This window comes from Phaenicophaeus curvirostris, chromosome 2 (assembly GCF_032191515.1).
Source record: "Phaenicophaeus curvirostris isolate KB17595 chromosome 2, BPBGC_Pcur_1.0, whole genome shotgun sequence".
Classification (NCBI taxonomy): domain Eukaryota; kingdom Metazoa; phylum Chordata; class Aves; order Cuculiformes; family Cuculidae; genus Phaenicophaeus; species Phaenicophaeus curvirostris.
In genome coordinates, this window is record NC_091393.1 from 2,946,596 (window position 1) to 2,973,657 (window position 27,062).

The 27,062-nt window shown below is 35.5% G+C and overlaps 1 protein-coding gene across 3 annotated transcripts in view; it reads right to left on the reverse strand.

The window, feature by feature from the left end:
• Positions 1 to 10,513: 10,513 nt before the first annotated feature.
• Positions 10,514 to 27,062, reverse strand: part of GRIK2 (glutamate ionotropic receptor kainate type subunit 2) — a 394,676-nt gene continuing 378,127 nt past the window's right edge. For 2 of the 3 annotated variants that reach the window (XM_069851128.1, XM_069851130.1), the window contains 2 exons: positions 17,737 to 17,914; positions 11,121 to 11,281 (listed from right to left, as the gene is read on the reverse strand). In XM_069851128.1, the coding sequence (XP_069707229.1) occupies positions 11,268 to 11,281; positions 17,737 to 17,914 (192 nt within the window). In that variant the 3' untranslated portion in view covers positions 11,121 to 11,267. Of the gene's footprint in view, positions 11,282 to 17,736; positions 17,915 to 27,062 lie in introns of all 3 variants that reach the window. The other variant, XM_069851131.1, reaches the window with a different exon arrangement.

Below are 27,062 nucleotides of genomic sequence, written 5' to 3' on the forward strand. Positions count from 1 at the left end.
ACAGAGCTTGATTTATGGAACAGGAGCCTAGAGACAATGAGTGATAAAATCAGGCGTTGGTGCAAACTGAAGCAACATCAGGATTTCTGTAATGGAAAACTATGTGGTTGATCCCATCAGCAGGCATATTTGGGTAAAAGAAACACAACTTTGATCAGGGTTTGACACATTTAAAATGCAAATGGAATTGATTTGGCTGATTATGTGTTTCCTGGAAATTCCTCCATGTCACTGAAAAGAGACACTTATTACCACAGCTTAAATCTGATTATTATTGGTTTCATTTTTCCTGTCCAGAGAAACTGAACTATGTAATAACACTCCCACCTTCTCACAAGGACCACTGTAAAATGATTCTCATTTTCTGTTTCTGTGTCACTATTTTGTCTCTGTCTTACAGAAATGAGACATGGATTTTTCTATCTGCCTGAAAAATGTAGTATTTTTATGCATTAACTGAGATACAGCTTCTGAAAAACTACGGCTATCTGCATTAATATACAGGAGTGTTCCTCAAGCTAGGAGAATCATAGCAGGCAAAACAATATAAACTCAAAAGAGGCACCTGATCTGTATTGAACAAAAATAAGTATTGTTATATTCCTGTCCCAGAAAGGGTCTGGATAGCAGAATCTGAAAATATGAAGGAGGAATATATGTGAAATTAAAGTGAGTTTTCCACAGCTCATGGTTGTCTCTTCTAGAAATAAAGTAAGAAAAGTAAATTCCAAGGGAAAGGAAAAATAAAATGACAATAAAAAATAAAGGATGATAGGAAAAACTGTGCCTCCAAGCAATTTAACAACACATGTCTTTGGGCACTGTAGGGACTTAATTACTTGCTTAGGGACGTGGTTTAGTGGCGAACTTGGAAGTGTTAGGATTAGAATTGGACTTGGTGATCTTAAAGTTCTTTTCCAACCCAGATGATTCTGGGATTCTGGGATTCTGTGGCTTTCTTTTTTTCTTTCCCCATGAAATGTTTATTATATGCACTTGTGGATAACCTTGTTCCACTACCAAAAAAAACCCAGGAGTTAGATTACTACTAACTGATGTTTGCTTTGGAAAACAGCATCATGTTTAAGATGATCAAGAGAAGGAAAATTCTAACTCAAAGCCATTTCTAACTGGTGATGTTTTCAGCATCTTTTTGTCTCAAAAATGAGTATATGTGGTGGACTTCCACATGTTATGTTGTAGTCTTCTCACTTCATTTGCAGTGTTCCATCTGCAAAAATGTCAGAGAAGGAACTGAATCCTCACACTGAATGGAGCTGAATATTAGGATTTGGCTGCCTGAAGCACCTGGTACCCATCTAGGCAGGGTAAGTGTGCAAAGCAGCTCTGGGTACTCATTAGCAAAAGTGCTGGGTGGTCCCATGTTGCAGGACCTCCTATCCTGGAACTGCTGAACATAGGGGGATTGGCTAGCATCGAAGACAAAGAGGCACCCCAGCCTGTGATGCTATGGCCAGGCCCCCCATTGCTAAAGTTTTACTAGAACTGACACGACCCAGCATTTTTTTCCAGTTCCTTTCAAGTACAGAAATGTGTTTATATTGGCCAAGGCCAAGCCCATCAGCAACGGTGGTAGTGACTCTGTGATAGCATTTAAGAAGGGTGAAAAAAGCTTCATTGCTTACAGCAGTTGGTTGTGATAACGCACAGCTCACTTATGGCCGCCCATGAGCTAGAAACTCATCTTCCCTCCCTCCTTTTTTTCCCTAAGCTGGTTTTCTGCAGGAGCTCCTCATCTTATGACCAAAAAAAAAAGACTAGAAAATGGAGAAAGAACAGAATCTGTCCTTTGGCAGCAACATGGATTTATACTGCATCTAAATGGCCAACATAACCACAATCCACTCATAGCAAGTAAGGATTTAGTAAATTGCAGACACAGACCTTCTATGTAAGTTTAGGTAACTCACTTTTCATTTTGTCACTGATTCCATTCTGAATACCGGAAAGCAATACTCTCAGAAGTCATTATGAGGGTGTAAATATTAATGCCTGTTTGGAAATCAAACACTGTAATGAAGGTCCCCACTGGAAATATATATTAAGTAAAACTATTGCACATATATTACTATCACACAGACAAAATTATCTGCATCTCCAAAAGATGGAGCAATAAATACATAAGTAAATTTAATGCACAGGCTGTTTTAAAAGTCTCCAGCACAAAACCAAAGGTCATTGGTCACATCTTTGAAAACTTAAAGAAAACAATCCATAATTTTGAGCAATTGTTTCAGAGTTATAACAAAAGTTATTCATAGTTTAGTTATCCTTAAGTCTTTAAAGAAACTGACACACTGCAAGGATTACATAATTATGATAGGGGGCAAAAATTGAGGCAATTTTAATTATGAATATCCACATTATTGAAAGGAAAATTTAAGAGAATTAGATGATGAAATCTCTTATCAGCCACTTACTGGTTATCTGACAGGTTTACAGAGAAACTGATAGTTTAGAAATAGGATTAGAGATTGCTAATGAGAAGCTAAAATAAAAGTTTCACTCAAGAATATGCAATCCTCTGTCTTTTTATGAACTGAATTTTAATTTCTGTCTTATCACTGACTCTTCAATGGATTAATCAATATTTACACATTTACACCATATTTGTAATGTTTAAATTCATCTCCTAATACGTCTTAAAATAGAAAACCTTAAGCTGTATTTACTTATCTTTCACAAATCCATTTGCCACTCTAAAAAGAGACAGTAAAATTGGAAAATGAATTTCATTAGGAGGCCAAGAAAGAAGGCTGCGTGCAGCAACAGATTAAAATCTGCCATCATATCATATATGAGTAAGCCTTGAAGAACTCAGGCAAGTGTGCATTAATACCTATCAATTCCTGTAATTTACCAATCCAAATATTCTGTAAAAATTCCTAAGTTGTTAGATAAATGGCATGATTACAGCATACTCAATCGTCTTAATAATGATTTGCTATAAAAAATGGCTGACCAGCGACAGTATCCATTTAAAAATTCTTCTGTGCTACCAATGGTGTGTTTAACTCACTGAGCTCAGGAACAATTATCTAGTTCTTATACCCTGTTCCTAAAACCTAGTTAAAATCAAAGTCTGTAGAATATAGGAAATTCAAGCAAATCTCGTACTGTTCAATTTTTAGTTTCAGAGCTGTCAATATTAATTATAATGTGTTACAAGCCTAACATCCTAATAAACAGATGGAAAATTGGGTTATACAATTATATACAAAAATTAGATCCCTTGTAGTTCATCTATCATGTGTTCATCTAGCATTTATTTATTCATGGACAGCTTGTTACAAAGACTATAGTTCATTGCATCTTTCGTTCAATATGATATCTTTCAGTATTTTTTCAGATCAATAATTTAAGAATATCTAATATATTTATGATATGGTTTCTGGTTTTTTAACAGCTTCCAAAGAAATCTTGGTACACCTGCAGTCTAGGTGTGTAGATAAACTGAAGTTCCAGCATCTTGTTAGTTATATCATATTACTTTAGTTGTGCAAATAGCAAAAGACATAATAGGCTGATGTGCATCTTGATTGAACCTGGTCTAGCCAGAACAATGCTAGTAGTACCAACTTTTGATATTACGGAGGGCCAAAATACATTAAGAAGAGTTCAACATTTGGCATCCTGGAAGTGGGTCCTTAACTCAAGTTAATGTGATGTCGTCATAAAATCTTCTTGGACCAGAACATCATAGAGGCAATACAGATACAACTCTGAGAAACCACTTCACTTGTTTTTCTTATTACTATCACATAATGTTTGCATTTTCTTAGCAATTGTTCTTATCAGGACAAATAAAAAGTCAAAGAAAAGACAATGAAACTTGAATGATAGAATTTTCATGATTAAATTCAGTCTGCTGATAACAGGTATCAGAGATTCACAAGTGGAATATAAGTTGGTTCACTGTCTTATACAAACTGAAATTATCCCTCTGCTTCATAAGTAATTTCTGGAATATGTTGTTAGATTAGTGATTCCTATAATGTAAACACAACTACAGCAGGAATAAAGAAAAAGAAAAGTCTAGCAATCTGGATACAATACCCATAACCAGAAAAGAAAATTTTGAGCTGAAAACTGGACAACTGACAATTTACATAGCCAGATTATAATTGGTATATTTTGATTATAAAGGCCATTTGTAGTCTTTCAGACTAGATTCTGGCCAAAGATCATATATATCAAATACAGATGTACTTCAACTACTTTTCGTGGATACTTACTTCTCAATCTAGGAGTGATTCAGGTAAGGACAGCTGTTTCAGCTTCTTTCGGTAATTTGTAAGCTACATGAATACTTTTGCAGTTACCAAGTTTGTATAAGTCTGTGATTTTAAATCCTACTATGTGAGAGCTTACTGAGTCATAGAATAGCATATAGTATAGAAAAAGTTGCTGGAGCTCATGAGCACTAAACACAAATAGTGTTTGGTTTTTTCTGTTTCTATGTCTAGCAACTTTGCTTCAAAACTTTCAGAGAAAGGTGAAAACATGCACATTAATAAGTTATTTTGAAGTAACTAAACATTGCAAAATAGACCTGTGCACCTGCTGCCTTCAGTCACTGTGCTGACTCTAAGGCAGTTATTGCTGTCCAGGATGATGGCAGAGATGAATTTATTAGTATTTTTTTCACTAATCAGACAAGTCACTAAAATTTTAAGTCCAGCTAGACATATATTTAGTTGTGGTTGTATTTATAATGTTCAGAAATTACTCAGCGGTAAAATATCTGTAAAACAAAATATGTATTTTTTGTTATTTTCCAAGTCTAAGGTTTGTTTTATTATTATTATTGAATGAGTTCCAAGTAAATTAAGATCATCAGATATTGCAAATTAAGACAGGGACATAACAGAGTGAACACGGACCCCAGCAAAGGACCTCAAAGATGGTGAAGGGATTGAGAACCTGTTATATAGGGACAGGCTGATACACGTGGGACTTCTCTGTCTGGACAAGAGAAGGCTCAGCAGAATCTGACAGGAAGAAGATGGAACTGGACTCTCAGTGGTGTCCAGTGAGATGGTAAGAGGCTGTGAGCACAAACTGAAATGCAGCAAATTACCTTTAAATGTGAAGAAAAAAATCTTTTTCACTGTAATTGTAAATAAAAACTGAAAAAAAGAGAGCTTGTGGCGTCTCCGTCCTTGGAAATATTCAAAACCTGACTGGACAATATACTGGGCAATTTTCTGTAGCTGACCTTGCTTTGAACAGGGGCATTGGACTAGTCTCTAGGAGGCCCTTCCATCTGGAGAGACACTAGGCTCAGTAAATAAAAACCACAATAATTCTGTGATTTTGTGTCTATGATTCTATAAGAGATGTCTCCATGAGAAGCCTGCAAGTAATATGTACTTAACACTAATGTGCACTTTTTAACATGGATGATAATTCATAGAAGGCCTTAGCAGGTATGCGTCAGAAATTTCTATTGATCTACCAAAGTCTAGTTAAAACATAAAGAGAATGATATGATTTCCTTCACTACATTAGGTTTCTTTCAACTTCCTGTGCTTAACAGCCAGCAGTCTACTTGTGGGAGACTGGCAAGAGAAAACCTTTGGCATAAATCCATCATAAGATTTGAACTTATATCTTCATAAACAAATTGTTATGAATTTTGTCTGTGGTGGATAAAGTTCATCATTACAGAGTGGAATTCCTTGAAAAAGAAAAAGGTAAAATACAAAGCTGATATGCTTGCCCTCAACATGAAATGTATTGATGATTTCCTTTAATTTATCTATAGCTAGTATTTTTCCTACATTCATACAATTCTGTCATTCCAGCAGCTATAGAAAGAGAGTGTTGTTGGATTGGAATAGGATGAAATATTTATTTAGTTTTAATGAGAATTATCTTTCATAGAAAATTTCTATTTACATCCATAAAATAAGATTGGTATACATTTTGACAATGAGAATCTTGTTGACTTAAGTGGTCAGTGAAGGAAGGCACGGTGCCTGGCGTTTAACTCAATTAATTCCTTATTCATAGCTTTTCCAAGCTTAAACCAATTGGAAGTTTTCTCTTACAAAGCTCATCCTACTCATAACCCTTTTTATGTGTTAACTTACTTTTTCAATTTTTAATAGAGCTGATTTAATTTTAAAAACTTCACAAAATCCATGTGAATATGATATTCTATACTCCTATACCCCGACCATGTAGGGAAGTTTCCAGTAAGATGGGTCAGTGTGATAGCTCTCTTGGGTTGGTTTTATTATTTTTTTAATTATTATTATTATTCTTTACTGTAGTGATTAGGATTTCAGGCAATGAGCTAAAATAATGTATTACTAGACTGGCAGTCAATCAGATCACTATCACTTCAAACATCACTTAAGATGATCTGCTTTTTTTTATTATTTATATAGCTCCATAGTCCATGGTGCTACATAGAACAAATCAAAGACAGATTCCCTGCCCCCTAAGAGCTTACAGTCTAGGCAAGAACAAGAACAACAGGAGGATATAACACAAGCAGGGGACAGAGTGGGGAAGTAAATGAAAAGTAGGACAATTAGATTACAGTCACATAAAAAGCTAGTGTGTTTATCTTGCTGGATACAAACTGGGAAGATGAAGTGTGTGAGTAACTTTATTTTTAATTAGAACTACATTTTATAGGAAAGCCAGAAGAAAAAGATTTTGAAAATAAATTTGAAAATGTCAGAGGTGCTTTTAAGAAGGCAGAGGCAAGAGTGGAAGGGAACAGAACACCGACATATTTGAAGTTGGATGGACACCAGATGAGCCAATCTCAGTGACCTTTTCTTTTCTTGCAAATATTTGAAAAATATGATGAAGAACACAATTGCTTCTGTACACCTAAACGCAGGTTCGCATCTTATTTTACCGTCCGTATTGTACTAGCGCACATTTGGGGATGTATTCAGCAAAATCTTGATTCCTCTGAATTAGGAGTTTTGAAGCTGCTTTCAACTTAGTCAGCATTTCAATCACTGTATTTTGTGAGTGTTGATGTATTTGAAGACAAAGTGAAGTTGTGTCTAAAATATTTCAAATATGTTTTTAATATCCTTAATATAATAATGTTACAAAAATTATTTTATAGAACTATCATTTACCTCTTTGTATGTCGTTATCTATGCTCATGACCCCTTTTCCCTTTAAACATTCTGATTTTGTAAAATATGAAGGCATTTCTCCTACTTTTGTTTGAGTCTTTGGATGTTTGTGTTAGGTTTTTTTTCCCCTTCGTAAATTACGTCTTTTCCATTCTGAAATATTAAGTAGTTAGAGTAGTAGGCCTAAAGAGTGCTGTTTTGGTTTTTGGAAGACTCTATGGATGAGACTATGATTATTGCACAGAGCCTCAAGTAACATAAATGTGAAAGAAAATGTTCTTTCAAACCTCTACCCAAATCTTCAACTGAAAATTGAGATAGAAACTTCCGAAAGTAATATCTCATGCAAGACCTGCCAGATACTCCCTGGATATGTTTGTATTTGTCGTCATGTAATAGGAGAATACTACGAAATGTCCTCCTAATCAGTCAAATCCTCATTTACCATAAAGCACCATATATCTTCTGATTTCATCCGACTAGTTGGCTCAGAATTTTCACTATCCGTCCTTCTGAAATGACATTTATAAAAAAAACAGAGGGTTTTTTATTCTGTAATATCCACATAGTTATCTATCACTATATAACCATGCTGAGGAAGCTGAGGAGCTAAACTATATGTCTTGAGAATCATTAAAAAAATAAAATAGAAGAATCCTGTTTGGTTTTTACTTCCAATAGTCATCCATCAGGTAACACAGTATTACTGAATTATAACTGCTTTAAAAGTCTTCTCTAGAGTAATATTCAAGGTCAGTCAGAGAAGTGCCCATCATCCTGTCCTGGGAAATCAACAAACTAATCAAGCTATTATATGAAACCACATAAAGATGTTATGAACCAATTCTGAATCTTCACGGGCCGGATACTCACTTGATTTTAGCTGGTGTAGCTCCATTGATTTTAACGATACTATAGAAATTTATACTACATGGTAATTCTGGAATTAGGGACTAGTCATTCAGAGACCTTTCAAAATGAGGAAATTTTCTTCAGGACTGAGGATTTTCTTCCCAACAGCAAAGGGAAAATGAACCATTGAGTATTTTGGAGTAGAAAAATACCAGTATTATTTTCTAATACTTTGTGTCTCAACTCTGTTAGTAATTTCTCCTTAAATATCTTAATTCTCTGTGAAAAATAAAAAAATAATCACTAATGGTATGAATCAGTGCATGATTTTTTTAAAAAAGACATTATCCTACTATGAATCTGTAGTCTCAAGCATTTCTAGTCTTGATCTTAAATACAGGTCTCCATATACTTTGCATATTTCCCTTAATTATGGAAGGATGAAATTCTTATTGGAATCTTAATTAAGCCACAGTACTTCTGGGTTTGGTTCCTTGGGGGACTTTGATGCAATAAAATATTTGGGATGTACTCTGCATTCACTTTTACTTTGGATCGCATAAATCTTAGTGAAAATTAGTCATACGTATCAAGGTGAGAATCGAATCCTGCTTCTTTCAACAACCTTAATAGAGAAAAGAAAGGTTTGTTTGAGTATAATACAGCATTTTATTACATGATTTTACAAATTTTATTGTAAATCATCAATCAAATGTGATAGCCAATTTTTGTTTCCATTCAAAACCATAATTAGGATTTTTCATTGTGTTCTACTACAATTACTTTCTTCCCCTATGTATTTTAAAGAATTAACAAATTAAATATGCATTATGTAAGTACACTTATTTTCAGAATCTTTGCTGAAGGTGTCTTTATCTTGTCTATACTTCCGATGAAGATAACCTGTTCTTTATTATCATATAAAAAGGATTGAAATTCTCACAAAAAAAGAAAATTTTGTTTCTCAGTCCCTATTCACATTGGAAATGGCCAGCTCAGTCTCCATGAAGACTTACAAGAACTAGATAGTAGACAGAAACATTCCCTTTTCCCCCAGATTTCATTATATGAATCCTACAATTTGGATGATCCATCTTATACTCCTGTGCTACAAAGTTAATGGTAAGATTAGAGTGAGCCCTGGTAAACAAATTATCTTGTTACTCACCAATGAGTATTAACTATGGTAATTTATTTTTTTTAATTAGTCAAATGATTTATTTTTTTATATAAAAATCATATTCATAATCTTTCCTGGTCGACATTACATTCCTACATAGCCCATCCTATACATGTTTTGTCAAGATACAAAGAAATTTACAGTAGACGGAGGTGCAAGATTCAGTATATGTTGGGTAGAAGTTTGAAATGTTATGTCCAGGAACTCACCTCAGGCAGGACATATAAATTAACTTTGAAGAAGCTAAGAGCCAGATCCTGCAAAAATTTATGACAATGTGCGGTACTGGTTTCTCTCAGAAATCCCAGCAAACTCTCTGGCTACAGATTTAGTGGCAACAATCAGCAGGATAGGGCACTAAGCTGAGATTAAGTACCAGTACTGACACAAAGTACTGTACAGATGTTGCTCAAATCACACAGCAAAAACAAAACAACTAAAACTGACATAATTTTAATGTTTGTGTTTTTTTTAATTTTGTGCATTTGATTCCAACAGCAAACTGAGTGCACTTTAACTGTTATCACAATGTGGTCAAGAGGTCTGTGTCTTTTACCATTTACACACAATTGTTCATGACAGCATGTTATCAGCCTAGTGGAAACCAGGGGTGTAGTATGGTAAGCAGTGGTGGTAGTGCATCTAGTTTTTTATATTATCTAACTTGAAAATATGTCTCTTCTAAGATTCCTTTTTCTTGATAAAAATAGTTTTCACCAAACGTTGGTGGTGCACACGCACTACCATTCATGCTTGGCATCACACCCCTGACAGAAACATATGTTCTTATTTTGTTGATAAAAAGTATTACAAAAATTTCCATACAAAAACTATTTTCATAGAAATCTTGCATTTCCACAAATAAACCTGAACATTTTTTTTTTTGAAAAAAAAAACTGCTCAAGAGTTTTGTTCATTTAGTACTGTGACTGTATTGAAAAATGCAGTCCTCCTTAAAGTTCTCCACATTCACTTCTTTTAGGTGACTCATCCCACTTCCAACATTAGTGAGAATTACACAGGCTCCATTGAGTTCAATTAGTAGCAGGAAGAAGGTTTTCAAAGCCCATTCAGGCTAAAATGCAAGCCCTCTATGTGTGAAATACACTGCTTCCCCCCCCCCCCCCATACTTCCCCCTTTCACAATTAAAGAAAAAAAGTAATTGCTTATATCTAAAAGTTGTAAGATACATTCTTTGCACTAAGGGAACTGTCATTCATCTAAAAATTGGGTCAAAATTATGGATATTTCCGGTTTTTTAGCTCCAAGTTCCAGCCCAGGAAAATTTAAGTTACTGCTTTATTTTTATATCATTATTATAATTATTATTATTGTTTTTATTTACTTAGTTCAGTGACAAAGAAAGTCCAAAAAGCAGGTGAGCATCCTCATATTTATCCTTCTATTCATGGAATTCATGTTTCTTCACTTTAAGATTTCTTCCATCCAGGAAGCTCATATGGCCTGTCCAGATGGTAGTTTCAGTCTACCAGCAGTTAACAACTCTTCTATGCCTGGAAGTTCAGAAGAGCATATGGTTTCTTGTTCTACTACAGTTCCAAGTTATTACTTTTACTAGACTCCTTCCATAGTTATTATCATCTTGGACATTTATTCTCCATCTCCTGGCAACAGTTGAACTTCAAAAGGAACCTGTAATTTCTCACTGAGACTGCATTTGAAACCAGCCACAAAACTCACATGGAACATTCATTCATTCAGAATGGTGGAAACCCATGACGAAGAGTGTAACCCTGCATAACTTGATTGATCCATGATGCTTGTGATTCGAGTCTGGCCATTGCAACTGCTGAGATCACAGAGTTTCTAGTTCATAGACACAGCGGCATGAGGTAACTCATTTTATTTTGCACAGGTTGCATATTTCCACAGGAAACATTCTCGCAAGGTTTGGAAAAAAGATGACAGTTTGTGCTATTTGGCTTCCCAGCTCTATGCCATAGTTTCTTTACCCGGCAACCTTCTGTCGTTAAACGTGTGCATGTTGATAACTTCTTCTGTTTTCACAATAACAGGGGCCTGTGGCTTATGTTTTAACCGACGCTGACACTTCAGAGACATTCTTAGCTCCTCTACCATCGCACTACAGAAGGACCTCTACAGAGGGAAATAAAGGAAAAAGAAGAAAAAAAACAAAACACGCTGTAAGAAATATCTAGCTGCAATTTCTAGAAGTAGATTCACTCTATTAGCACAGCCTTGTTAGTCCTGTGAGTTTGTTTTGTCTCAGCCTGGAGCTCATAACAAATTGCTGTCTTTTAAATATGCATCACATAATAATTAAAATGACTTATCAAGCTGTGATGGCTCAGTGAAAAAATCACCTTGTCTCTACAATTATTTATCTGGCAGCTGCTGACTATGGATGCATACGATATCTAAAAATATTTCAAACAGATGTTCTGTTAACGTAGTTTAGCCTTACAGAATAGCATCTGAATGTAACATGTTTATTAAGTATTCATTAAAATCTCCGCGCCCATATTTCAAAATAATATATTTCATTTCTGTATGATTTTAATAGTTATTCCTCAACAAAACAACAATTTTACCTAAAGTAATATTTAAATACTGTTAAAATGCAGACCCAGTACTGAAAATGAATATCTGCTGGAGTGTGTCATGAGACAGGCAACGAAGCTGGTGAAAAGTCTAGAGCACAGGTCTTATGAGGAGCAGCTGAGGGAACTGGGGCTGTTTAATTTGCAGAAAAGGAGGCTGAGGGGAAATATTACCATTCCCTACAACAACTTGAAAGGAGCTTGTAGTGAGATGAGTGTAAGTAACAAGTGATAGGACAAGAAGAAACAGCCTCATGTTGTGCCAGGAGAGCTTTAGACTCCCTATCAGGAAAAAATTGCTTCACCAAAAGGGTTGTTAAGCATTAGAATGAGCAGACCAGGGAAGTGGTTGAATTATCATCCCTGGTGGTATTTAAAAGGCATGTAGATGTAGTAATCTTGAAGGACTTTTCCAACTTGGATGTTTCTATGAGCCTTTGATCTACTTATTTTTAATACATACTCTATCAAAACACTTCTTCCACTGCTTACTATCATTTCAGTAGTATGTATTTGCGAAAAATATTCCATTTCATTGATCTTTATGAAAAGTGTATTGTGTGAAAAAGTTTATTAACATGTTTTTACCAAAGGCTAGATCCTCAAAGACTTATTTCCTTTTTACAGTGCAAGAAATTTGAAAAGTAAGATAAAAATCTCCCCTATTCCTTTAGTCTGACTGAATTCTCAAGTGCTAATAGTGTCCTGAGCAATTAGCTTCTCCTCAGTGTGAGAGCTCAAATATGGAAGAAATATGGAAGTAAGGAAGAGGAGTCACAGTATGTCAGTCTGTGAATTAATCTCTTTTATAACATACTTAAATGTATTCCAGCTAATACTTAAACGTATTAACTAAAGAACACATCTGAGAGCCTGAGATGTTATGATAAGCCTTTGACAATTGTTTTCACCCAAAGAAAATTAGATGTACAATCTAGTCCGTTTCATTTTGTTTTCTTAATAACTAATTTCCAGTCCAAGGAGATGATCTTGAAAAAAAAAAAAGAAAAAGAAAAAAGAGCAAGCAAAAAAAAAATCCACAGAGCACCTGGAATTACTGTAAATATCTCTTGGTACCTCTTGATTTTGTGTGATTAGTAGTACATCTTGAATCAATATATAGTTGTCTAATTTATCTCCCAAACCAAGAATTCTGCTTTATTTGTAGCTGTTACGTCTCCATTACTCATACAAACCTGGAGTTTGCTCATGATATCCAGAAAATATTTAAGCACCTGGCTGTACCTGGTGAGGAGACTAAATAAAAATTGTCTTTATCAAAATCTACATTCATCTTACAACCTCCAGTGCTGAAATCCCTCTGAGCAGTAAGGTACTCAGTTTTCCACATTAAAATTTATAGGTTTGTCATTTGGTCATAGTCAGTAGAAACTTTGCTAAACACATTGGCTAACTCCTGTATCCCATCAGGTCTCACATTCTATTTCTGCATAAGTAAGCAATCAATTCGGCAAGCATGCTCTGAAAGGACTTAACAAATGAAGTTCCTCAAAAAAAGTTACAACTCTTAAAGAAGGTCACATGGCAAACGTTACAATACCATCCTCTGCCAGATGAGATTTAAGCTTCAGCGTCTCAGTAAATGGCTGTAACCTACAAGCATCAGATCATTTCAAGTGAAAAACAGTTGCAGTTGCCACCTACAAATCCTGTTCCACTTCCCATAGAAGCAGTTAACAAAGGCAGAGTGAGACAAACGGAGAGAGCAAGAACGTGGGCTGTTCTGTAGATTAAAGATTAGAGCACACTGCGATAGAGGAAAGACTTCAGAGGTAGTTCCTGTTTCAGTGACATTTTCAATATTTTTATGTAACAATCTGTTAAGTGCAAAAGAGTACAAACATGAGTTGTCACAGTCATGGGTTAGAACTGAACCTGAATCCTCCAAATCCTAAACAAATGCCATCTTCTCTAATGCTTTGCATGAATAAGGGAATAGGCATGTGGGAAAGAAAGGGTAATATTACTCTGGCTGTGATAATCTTCCTGTCAAACGTTATTTTATCCTGCTGCGTTTGAAAGAAAAGAATGACACCAAGTCAACGTATGATAGAGGGGTTAGCCACCCACAGCTAAGAAAAGTTTAAGGTGTGAATCCAAAGAAGAGAGAGGTGTATCTCTCTGATAAAGAGTCAAGCACTAGACCTTCTGCAGAGGCCAAAATTCAAGACAAAACTCATTATTTCTGACTGGCTGTGAAGACTGACTTTTGCAATGGACATTCATTAGCAATCCCTTTTAAAGATGTTCCAGTGCATTGGATTGACATCCAAGACAGAATTTATGGCTTTCATTGTGTGAATGAGGTGGCTAACATTATTAAATTAATGATCTGAGCTGTAATATGTCAGATCTTCATGCATAAGATATCTTTGCTTATAATTGTGTAGCAAGCAGGAAACAGTACCTTTTCCTATCCAGTGGTACTTTGAAAGAAAGTATTCAATTCTCTTTCACTTTTTTAAAGAAAGTGCTGTTGTTTAATATCAGAACAGTTGTGATTATGAATCTGAAAATAGCCCTGAAATCTCTTGAAAGGGCAAGTTTTAATCAAATATTCCCTAATGGCTTACAGACTAAAGTGGTAATGCTTGCAGATCTTGGCATTTTCACTCTGTGGGGAACCTAGCACATAACTCTGGAATTTTGTGGGGAATCCATTAAGAAGTAAATGCTGCAACTTTCAGCATTACACCACCTCCAGTTATTATATGGCTCTCACCTCTGCCTTCAAAGACATAAATGAAAGATCTTGAGGAACAAAATCCTTTTAAATTTCAAAATAGTGTATTAGCACTTAACACTTTAAAGGCTATCCCTTGTCTTTTTTCTCCAAGACATCTAATAAGAGTGCCAAAACAGCGTGAAGCCTTTTTAAAATGCCTCAATCTACCAAAAAATTTTGCAAAGATCTGCAATCATTTACAAAACAGTATAATATTTTATGCTGTGTGTTTTAAAATATCAGATATCTGAAAACAATATTAGCTCCCAGACAGTACCATTGCTTTTGTAACTGAGTACTGAATAAGAGATGTATTAGATTTCTTTTTTTTTCCCCCACTCTCCTGCAATATTTGTGTATTTTGAAAAAGATCAATTCAAGGGTATGTAAAAGTTCATGACCTGGATCTTATTCTCCTTTGGGTTCTATCTGACAAATACGAGGAATAGTTTTCCCACATACTGCAAAACCATGTTCAAAAAATGTTTACAAAGGATTACTTTATATTTGACCTTTCTTTTTTAATAGAAATCTTCTTCTTTTCTCATTTCTGTTCCAATCTGTGTACAGTCTCCATTTTCTATACAGTTAAACTTTGTGTTCTTTCACAGTTAGGATAAAACTTCTGGATAATTAGACATGAACATATCAAGCAGCTCTCGAATACTTTTTTTTTCTTACAGATAAATGACATTTTCAGATACGATTTTATGAAACATACTCCAATGTCTCTATCCTGAATTCAGTTAACCAAGCAGATTGCTAGGCAAAAACAGTGAAATGTTTACAGAACTTATAGGCTACATTTCAAAACACTTGTCCATCATGATATTGAGCACTTTTAGCGTATATTACAAGACTCTGCCTAATTCAAAGAAAATAACCCTTTGCTCCCAACTTACCTTCCACACTGCAAGCATGTTACGAGATCATCAGTTATTGATTTTTCACCAACCCTTATAAAACTGTAAGTTGTCTTCTTAAATGTTATCAGAAAGTAAATGCTGCCTCCAAGTAATCTTATATATAAGCCAAAGTAGAAGAGCTGAAGCAAGACATACAGTTGTCTAAACAACAACATAGTTAAATGCAACAGTTTTGTTGCAGCAAAGCCATCACTAAAAAGATTAGGAAAAAAGAGCTGCAATTCTAAGTGGGGATACCATGTATACAATAGAATATTTCAATCAGAATTGTATTTCTTCACCTTTTAACACAGTAATTTTGAAAAAACACATCTCCTTAAGAAGAGTGAATTAACTAATACCTCTTACATTCTTCACCACAGATGAGAGATCACAAGTCTTGTAGAATCAAGATAATAATTTTGCAAAATATTGCCACTGTTTGCAATCTATCTAGACAGGTTTTGCATGGCTTTACTGCCTGAAGAGAAAAAAAAAATAACAAACCCTGTCTTTGCATGTATATATTAATATGAAAGCTAAACAATATTTAAACTATTTTCATTATGTTTCTTTACAGGAATTTAGAAAAGTAAATAGAAAACATGTTAGCATTCATTAGATACAGAACTATGAGAGTATCACCACAGTTATTTCTTTAATAGCCTAAAAGGAGCAACAGGAAGAGAGGAATAGTGTGCCTGCACCACCCTCAACATTCTCATTTAAATGAATGACATTCAACATCTTTGAAATCTTACAATTTCCAGTCATTTGCTGTTTTTTATTTTTTCCATCTTTGATGCAGGTAATGTAGGGTTGACTGTCAACATGCAATAAAAAACTTCTAAGATTTACTCAAAGTTCGTTATTTCCAGTCTTGTGTCAAACATTATTTGAAGCTTTGTTTAGTTTTCTTAAAGCAGTAAGAGCAGTACTGCTGCATCAGCTTGTTATGTTATGGGTCAGCATTCTAACATCTAATAGGATGTATCAATCAAACTGTTTTTCATGTTGTTGTAGTTAGCTAAGAATGAATGCACAGACCTACCCTGACTATCCCTTCTAATCGCTTTCTGCTTCCATATGCCACTTCTCCAGGGATTTTGAATGTGTATATGGAAAACTTGTCAATCTTAAACCCCCTTGACAGAAACATGAATCCTAGCAAATGTTGACTTAGAATCACAGAGATGAACAACTAATGGAGTGAAAATAACCTCAGAAAAGGAGAAATAATATTTCATTGTAGCTAAGGCATTGCCATTCCAGAAGAAGATAAAGTGTACTTGTAATTATCAGATTTTAGGTTGCTCAGTTGTATACCTAGTCTTAGACATGATTGTTGACCGAAGGTTGTACACATACATATGTACTGACACAGAAATATATATATATGTGTATATATACACATGATTACATTAAAAATATTTTGCTACGGACTTTTCTGATGTAGCACATTTTCACTTCATAGCATGTGTAACGCATGAGTACACTGAAGAGTAAGTTCACATCAATTAGCTGAACAAATCGCCAACATATTCTCAATTTCAGATTTAGCAATTATTGCTTTTTTGGTATAAGTAGAATAAAGAGCCATTTCAAGAAGTTATTTTCAGGCCAAAATGTATGGGAGATTTCTTCACTTAGGCAAATGAAGACAATAGTATCAAGCAAAATGAAAATTTATATTCCATAAATTAAGCTTTTTTTCCACCATTATATCTACAAAGTCAAGAGAAGTAGAGTGATTCCAGACAGCTTGCTGAAGCAAGAAGTGCTTCATCTTGTAATTGAATTGAATGTCGACTGTTTCAAAGACTCTTCTAGGCATTTTATGCAGGGGATCAAGAAGAATCTGATGGGACTGACCCTTCCTGTAACAAAGCAATATTGAAATAATATTCTGCAGGCTGAAGTGCTCACTGACTTTTAGAGTTATGTGATGAACTTAGATGACATAGAAGACCTCATTGCAGACCAGTTCTGGCACACATTGTCAGTGTCTCTCAGAGGCAAATAAAGATTCCAGCTTGCTTTAAATAAATTATCTATTGGGGTCCAAAAAAACCCAATTCAGCCACTCTCATTCTAAAATTAATTTCCTGCCAAAACAAAATGTACTTTAGTGAATGACAGAGACTTCTGGTAAAGCAGAGTGCATTTAAACTCTTCTGAAATTATTTAACCTGATTTCCAGTTTGAGTGCAACCTGACAGCTACAGTGTCATTGATGGGGAACTCCTAATAGTGCAGAAAGCTTTTTCAAAGGTAGCTTTATTTAGCATTGCCAGCAGCCTTTCTGTCCATTGCACTGACCATGATATTTTTCTGACTCACCTGTGGACCTAGGCTGGGGCAGCTGGGATTGCACTTGTGTGGTTCCACTCTTTCCTCTCAGAGAAATCCCAGAGGATGGCAAAGGGCAATTGCTCATCAGCCCCGAGGGCTCTTTTTCATGCAGGATTCCACAAGGTTTCATCCTGTCATCTCTCCTTTCAGCATGTGTATTAGGCCACTGAGGAGATAATGAAATAATTTGGGCTGTGGTGTCATCAGCACTCAGATGATACACAGTCCTACTCTTTTGAGAGACCAGGATGGTGCAGTTATTTTGCGCTTCCAGTACCTGGCTGAAAAGGGGGTGTGAGGGCAGCTTAATCCCAGGTAGATAGGTGTTATGTGGAACAAGTAAAGGGAAGCATCCAGAAGATATTAACTACCCTTATTATTCACTTCCACCTCTTGTGAAAGAGGCATATGGCCTCAGATTTCTCCAGGTTCCCAAGTCTTGTTATGGGTATTCAAATTGAATTAATGGTGATAATGACTATTTGTCACTTGCATTTCAACTAGTGGCAGTTATTTCTACTGGTGTGAAGCTTGCCACAGCAGTTCAGATCCTTTTCCAGAACATATTACTGCAGTCCATCATCTGGACAGTGGCTACAAATGACTGCCAAGTGTTTCATAAGTGTTGATAGTAATTCATGGTACTTTAGCCATATAGCTCCTGATGATCAAATAAATAACAGAATATTAGCATTGCTTATCTTATTTGGAACGTTAGCCAATGCAGCATTTTAATGGTTCTCTACGTTGTGATCACAGCTGTGCAGGATATTTGTCTGCTTTTCAGCAGAGATGATCCTGGTTGTACTGAAATCAGCAACCTGAGATCTTCAATGCTCAGCCACTGGATGTGAAAGTACATTCGCCTGTTAAATATTTTTAGATCCTGCATCTAAATTCATTCTCTGTTTGTTTAAGAGAAGGCCGGGTTTGTTGATCTTCAGGCATGGTGGAAGTAGGTGGTGATAATATGTAAATAATCCTTTGGAGCATGAATCTATTCAGACTAAAATGCGGTATTTAACACCATGGGGTTTAATTTGAAAATAAATAGTTCATTTTAGAAAATAAGTACAACCTCTCTTACCTGAGGTTAGGTGTAGTTGAACAGCTTTTTTAAAAAAAAAGTTTGCTGAGTTAAAGCCCACTGTACATTTTTCGCTATAAAAATTTATACTAGTTTTATAGTTCAGTGTGACAGTATAAACTTAATATAACATCTGGCATAGCCTCAAAACATATTGAACAGATAGAGAGTATAAGTATTAATTTAATGCTCACATTTCCTACTGTTTTTTAAACACTAACTATAAGTCATACTCTACTACTTAATATCAAAATGGTTAGCATCTATTTTTCTATCATTACATGGTGTCACCTGGCAGTCTAGGATATTTTCTCAATCTAAGATACATCTGGAAGTGCTTGTTGTTACTCTGCTGGCTTATACAAAAGTCAAAGTAATCTAAACCAGATGAACTGAACTGTATTTAGTAATTAATTTAGCTATAATGTAGCTGATTAATTCAAAACCAAAGATTTATATATATATATATTTGTACATATTACATGTTAAAATAATATTTAGAGGAAGTCAATGAAAAATTCTTGGAAAGGTAAACTCTATAATCTGATATTTTTTTCCTTGAGAATGAAGAAAATATTTTTTTACAGGAGTCAATAGTTATATAATGTCAATGTTTCTTCTTTCTACTAATTCTACTTTCTATGAAATAAATAACATGTAGGGGTTTCTAAAAAAATTTTATATACTATTAAATTCCTGTCAGACATAAAATATTCCATAACTCAGACCTATAATTTAAGTCCTGATCTTGGTGTGACTATCCATGGAGCAACACTGAACCTCCTGAAATCATATTACTACACGTGTACTTGTGCAATGGTCAGCTTTATGTATATTTCTAATCTTTTTTCTTTGTTTCTTAACTGATATAAGTTAAGAAACTAAAAAAACCTCAGAAACAAGTTCCAGTATGAAATATATAATGGTGGAGCTGCAATCAAAACTCAAAATAGAGATCTTGGTTTCAATATTTTATTATTTGCAAATGATTTTTAAAATGCCACGGTCAATGAAACTGCTTTTTTCCACATTTTCTATTTTTGCCTTTTCATATCTTTTCTGTGAAAGGGAGGAAGTTGCGTGTTTGATTTTGCATTTTGGCTTTTTTGGTTTTTTTTGTTGTTTTCTGTAAAAGTTCCTTGCATTAGAAATACCCGCAGATATATACTTTTGTAATTTCCAAGAGGCCATTTAATTATAACTAATACCTCAACTTCAAGTAATCTGTGCACTTATACACACACAAATTATCCATACAAGTCTACACTTCTACATACAGTGCTCAAGGGAGTACAGGATGATGGAATTTCCCAGTTTTCCAACGGGATATCTGCAGAACGTAATGCGCTAAAGTTGTGAAAACATTTCCTTTCATGAGCTGTCACAGCTGTTGCTGCTTTTCCCAGCCAACATAAAAAAATCCGAGGTTATTCCATTACAAAATGTGACATTACAATACAGAATATATCACTAACAGTACTTTGTATAAAAGTTACTTGGGGTATAAATCCCTAAGCTTTTACTTTGATTTACCAAGAATTGACATGTTATTTTGTTTATTGTAGCCTGAGGAAGAGGCTTTTCAACTCTAAAATCTTTTGAACTACCTTCCCCCCTGGAAAGGATAAGAAAATCACTAGGGTGGGATTTACTTTGGGATTGTTCCAAAACTATTATGAATTACTGTCCCAAATATCAAAGGGTTTTTTTGTATTAAACTATCAGAAATACTGGAGTTCAGAGAACTGTCATAACTGCATTTTTTGTGAAAGTAACGAAAAATACTTTAATGAAAACTAATTTATTAAAATGGGTAAAAGAAACCAAACCATACAATATTCTATTAAAGTAAGAAGAATCCTAAAAATCTTTTCATTTCTCTTTTGAAATTATTGTGGTAATTTCATTATACACCGTTGTCCAGTAATAACACTTAAAATGAAGAAGGAAATACTGACTTTCTGCGTATCCTGCTGATAAATAAGCATCCACAATATTTCAGTACTGATTAACCTGTTTCTATAAGACCATCCCATTTAGAGAAAGTTATATGCATGCATTTTGCTCACATCAGTTCCAAAAAGAAGCATTCCAAGACATAATGAATTAAATTTATTGTGGTGCAAACCAATTGTCGAAGGACCTAGACACAAGGTCCCTCTTGACACAAGTGGTGGATGACCAGACAAGGGGAGGAGTGCTGCTGGACCTTGTACTAAAAAAGAAAGAAGGTCTCTTTCATGGTGTGAAAGTTGCGGACAGCCTTGGCTACAGTGACCACAAAATGGTGGAGTTAAGAATCCTGCATGGAAAAAACAAGGCAATAAGCAGGATTACACAACTGGACTGCTGGAGAGGTAACTTGAGCCTGCTCAAAGACTTATTTGAAATAATCCTGTGCAATGGGGTTCTAGAAGGTGGAGGGAGGGGTCCAAGAAAGCTGGGAAGTCTTCAAGTGCTTCTTCCTCTGGGTTCAAGATTTGTGCATCCCTAGGGGTAAGAAATTGAGGACAGGAGGCAGAAAACCTGCATGGATGAGCAAAGAGCTTCTAGAAAAACTAGAGAGAGTCCAGCAGAGGACCACAAAAGTTATCAAGAGACAGGAGCATCTCTTCCATGAGGAGAGGCTGAGTAAGCTCAGTCTGTTTAGCCTGGAAAAGAGAAAAATGAGAGGAGACCTTATCAGCTCTCATAAGTATCTAAGAGGCAGGTGTCAAGTGGATGGGGCCAGTCTCTTCTCAATGGGGCCCAGTGAGAGGACAAGGGGATACAGATACAAACTGGAACACAGGAAGTTCCACCTCAACGTGAGGAAAGACTTTTTTACTACAAGGGCGATGGAGCACTGGAACAGGCTGGCCAGGGAGGTTGTGTAGTCTCTTTCTCTGGAGATATTCAAAACCCACTGGGCTACTTTCCTGTGCAACCTGCTGTAAGTGAACTGCTTTAGCAGTAGTGTTGGACTAGATGATTTTCAGAGGTCCCTTCCAACCCCTACCATTCTTTGATTCTGTGACAAATAAATCTGTGTTAAGTTTTACGCTATCTTCATGTAAACAGTTAAACTGTATTTGAAAGAAGAACAATCAGGACATGGCATCTACTGTATACAATTACAGTGCAAGAGCTTTTTCAGGCCCTTGGCCCCTCCTTGCATCTTGGGAAGGGTGTGGTTCCACTACACTAATAAATGCAGGTACAAGGACAACCAATTGCAGAAATGATAACAAGCAATGTTCTATATATTCTTGACATTGCCTTCAGCAATTCCATGCTAAAGATTTCAGCAGTATGCACATAGTTTCTACTGCATAGCTGAAATTTATGGCAATATGTGATCACTTTGTGAAGGTGGTATCAAAATAGAAATAACATAAGAGAAGATTTTCATGAAAAAAATAAAGAAGAAAGGTCAACAAATTCTCAAACTGAGAATCATCAATTTATTATGCTGAATATTAATGGTCTCCAAGGTCAAAGTTTTCCCTGGCCCTTAAATGTATGACATGGACATAAATCCATAACACATTGAAGTACTTCCAAAAAAAAAAAAAGGATAGAGTAATTGTTTTAAATGGCTTCTGTTTCTAACATTCCTTATTCACTGCCCTCTGAGTGCCTATTAAAAACAGGAAGCAGGTCATTCACCAGCAAAAGCAATTACAAAATGCAAATGACTGAGCATTTATTGTCAAGATCAACTAAATAAAAAAGGTCTGCTTTATAACATGTTTCCAAGCAGGTGATGGACTTAGATGTTTGTATTATAAACAATAAGAAAGAATAGAAGCCTTTAGCATTTTATAGAAAGACTGCAATTAAAAAATAAGTGAGCATTGTAATATAAATTCTCTGAAAAAGTAACAATTAAATTTTGCTCTGAGAAATTAGATGGCATCATCTTGTGGTTACTCTGCAGGAAAGCAGTCAGGACAGCCTTCAGCCTGCCACCTCCTCCTACCCCTTCCTGATGTGTCAACTAGAATGTCAAAATTCTGTCACCCACAAGGACAAAGCTTTGTCATTCCCAATACTCTGAAAAAGAGTAGTGAGGCTATGTACTAGGTAGGACAAGAGTAGTTATGTAGCCCAAAACACACCCCAGGCTATCACATTACTCATATATGTGTTTGAGGTAGACCGTAAATTCAGTATTACTGGCAAGTATGGCAAAACCACACTTAATTCCTGATAAGCTTAAGATCAAATACCACTATATCATAAAGTATCTTCAGCCCACTAGATCTGCACTAATTTTTAAGCCAGCTAAGATCTGAAATTTCTGTTTCTGCTATCCTTGCATTATCAAACCAAAACATGGTTTGTGTATTTTGCAGAAATATCCATGTGTGAAATATTTTAAAACAATTTATTCTGGGCAAAAATCAGCCCATTAAATTTGTGCTGTCTTCAAAGACATAGTCTCGTATACAGGTAACAATTCAGCATTCAGAATTTCTTGTACAATGAGATCTGAAATTGTAAATAAACCACTATTTTGTATATAACACACAACTATATTCACAGCTACTGTTGTCTCTTGGGTCCAGTCCTGCTAACAGCTAGTTCATTATACCTTGTATGATAAACTACCTAGGCTGCTCTTTCTGAACTCAACAGCTGAGCAGTGAATTATTTACCATAAAAAGTTCAATTGGGTTTTAATTTTTTGGGAAATGTATGTAAAAATATAAAACTGTATCACTTTAGTTATTGTTTTAATTGAATTTGTAATCGATTACAAATACATAACTATTTGAGAGAGGCTAATTTAACTGATGTTCATGGTTATGATCTGATCGTATAACTCCAGAAATTCTTTGTTGGTGTTACTGTATCAGTTCACTCTAAGTTTTAATCTAGTATTTTGTATTGTAGGAAGCCTATGACCAGATGTCCCATAGTGAGATAAACAGCTAAGGTACACTGACATGTGCCTAATTTCACGGGTTTTTTTAAGTACTTAACGGTTCAAAATTATTAAAATGTAAATCTGATATTTTTTCACAAACACACTTAGTTCTGACCTGCTTATGGCTCAACGAGTTTTGAATGGCTATAAATGACAGCAGAATTGAATGCATATATTGTTCTTTTTACATACATCAGCTCTGGATCTTCTAGAAAATACTTAGGAAATTAGGGCATTTATTTTTCTTATTTTCTTTCAAACTAGTCATATTAAATCTCAGCAACTGCCAGTTTAACTGTGATAACACACAGAATTATTTTTGCTTTTGAAAGGTGTCAGTAAAAGAGGAATTTCTCTGCATCTGAAAGTGGTTTTGTTGCATGAATTCCTGTGTGGTATTCTGCTTGTTGACAGCTGTTTCCCAGAAAGACTACAGATAAAATCACACATTTCCTTTGGATTTCTCAACACATGAGGTGCATGGACATCCTAAATCAGTTTGGATATAAGATGCAAGAGTATTTTAGCAAATAACAAACTTTTACTGCTTTTCTGAGCTCAGTTCCTTTCAAGATTTGACGCCTCCAATTAAATTCACACTAGCTAATGTCTCTGTTCATGTGTGCGCTCCAGGAGCAGGTGAAATAAAAAATGGTTAAAAAAATGTATCTAGATTATACACATTAAATCTGCAATGCCTCCACACTACAAATGCAACTCTGTATTTTTTATAAATTGAAAGGACACACATTTTAATATGCCCATTTATATCCCAGGATACTCCATATATTTAGCAGATGGAGTTACATGATATCTTTTGTTTCCTTGGTTGTTAAAATGACCTTTGATCTTCCCTGTCTCCTGGACTCAGTGTTGGGTCCAGTTCTGTTCAATATCTTTATCAATGATCTGGATGAAGGAATTGAACATACCCTTAGTAAGTTCGCAGATGACACTAAGCTGAGAGAATGTGCCAACCTGGTTAAGGGTAGAGAGGATCTACAGAGGGATCTTGACAGTCTGGATCAATGGGCTGCAACCAACTGCATGAGATTCAACAACGTCCTGCACTTGGGGCACAATTCCATGCAGTGCTATAGACTTGTGGAAGAGTGAAGCTGCCTGGCATAGAAGGACCTGAGAGTGTTGGCTGACAGCTGGCTAAATATGAGTCAGCAGTGTGCTGAGGTGGCCAAGAACGCCAATGGCATTCTGGCTTGTGTCAGAAACAGTGTTGCCAGCAGGATCAAGGAAGTGACTGTGCCCCTGTACTCAGTGTTGGTGAGGCCGTACCTCAAATAATGTGTTCATTTTTGTGCCCCTCACTATAAGAGGTGCTGGAGTGTGTCCAGAGGACAACAAAGCTGGTGAAAGGGCTAGAGAATCAGTCTTATGAGGAGTGGATGAGAGGACTGGGTTTTTTTAAACAGAAGAAGAAAAGGTTGAGGGGAGACGTTATTGCTCATTACAACTACGTGAAAGGGGGTCGTGTCAAGGTGGATGTTGATCTCTTTGCCCAAGTAACAAGTGATAGAATGAGAGGAAATGTCCTCGAGTTGCACTAGAGGAAGTTCAGACTAGATATCAGGAAAAATTTCTTCACTGAAAGGGTTATCAGGTACTGGAACAGGCTGCCTAGGGAGGTGGTTGAGTGACTATTCCTGGAGGTGTTTAAAAGACAGGTAGGCATGGTGCTCAGGCATATGATTTAGTATTGAACAGGTACAGTTGGGCTTGATGATCTCAAAGGTCTCTTCCAACCGAATGATTCTATGATTCAAATGTTGACAAGCATTGTAGAAATATCATATTGCTATTTTGATTGTAAAGGGATGTAATGTTACAAAAATAGTGTCTCCTCTCACCCTATGGGATAACCAAGGCAGCATTAGTTGCATGGTTTACCCATTGGAGTAGAGGAGATGTAGAACCTGAGGACAGATGACGGTATTGCTAACCTACCCTTTGGCTGCTGCTGCTCACTCTTCTTGGCAAAGGGGAACTGATATATTTGCAGAGGATGGAAGAAGACATTCACTGAAAGTCTCTGGGTGATGGCATGCTGGGGCAGGCTGTGTGTAAGGATGCTGGCATCATTTTCCTGTTAATTTCATTCCATAAATCCTCTTGAAAATTTCTGGGTCTCCTGATATCAGGGTATATGTGTGTAGTAGGGAAGTGAAGGAAGGGGAGAGATTGGTAGCAAGGACCAAAGAAAGGAGAGACATCTGACTCTCTTAACTGCTTCAGATCCATTCCTAACTTTCTCAAATACCTCAGTACCTGTTTGTATGCTGAGACCTTTCTGGTACAAGTACTGTTAAAAGGTGAGATACTTCCAGTCATTACTATATCTATCCATCATTAATAAACAAAAAGAAAAGAAAAGAAAACAAAAAACCCAAAGACACTAAGCCTCGAAAAACAAAACTACAAAACCATAGGGGTTTGAGAAATGAGTCCTTAATTAAAAAGTTTTTCTTTGCTTCCTCACACAACTTCCAACATGCTGTTGTCATGTAAAATATGCATTCACACCCCACAAAATACTGAACTCATGTTACAAGATTATTATCAAAATAGTATTTGTTAAAAATCCAGGAAAGCTAAACCAAATAATACTGCTATATGCAATCCATATCCACTTTAGGAGTACACAAAAATTATTAGGATTTAACACTTCTTACTTAAGTAAATGGTATCTTTTTCCTCACAAATTCATTTCAAAAGCATGACATTCCAATAGCATGTTAACAGAAAGGAATCAGCCTGTAGTATTATGAAGTAGAGGATCTAAAGGATCCTTTAACAATTTAATAAAATGTAGCCATGTTCAAATTGTGTTTAGGACCTTGTGACCTCACACTGCCTGTGTATGTATTAGAAAAAAACTTCTTTAACAACATGATTATAACAGAACACTTGCGTACCGAAAGGTTTCCCCAAATGAGGTGAAAACAGATTGTAAATTTTCTGAGAAATTATTCAAGTTACAAAAAATCTCTGGTAGCATCTGGAAAAATATCAGTGTAAATATAGCTGTTGGATTTACTACTGAATTTATTAATTTAAATCACTAAATACAAATATAGAAATTGCCATAGGTCACAAGCTCCTTAAAAGGAGAGAAGAAAGCAAGAAAAAAATCTAGTAAAATCCAACAGTTTATCTCAGTTTTTAAAATTCAGAATATGTCACAGAAATCAAACATAATTTGAATTTAGGTTCAAACATGGAAACATATATATATATATGCATTTGCCTATTTATTGTGGAAAAGTGATAATTCCATCTAAGATTTTCACAAGATATTAC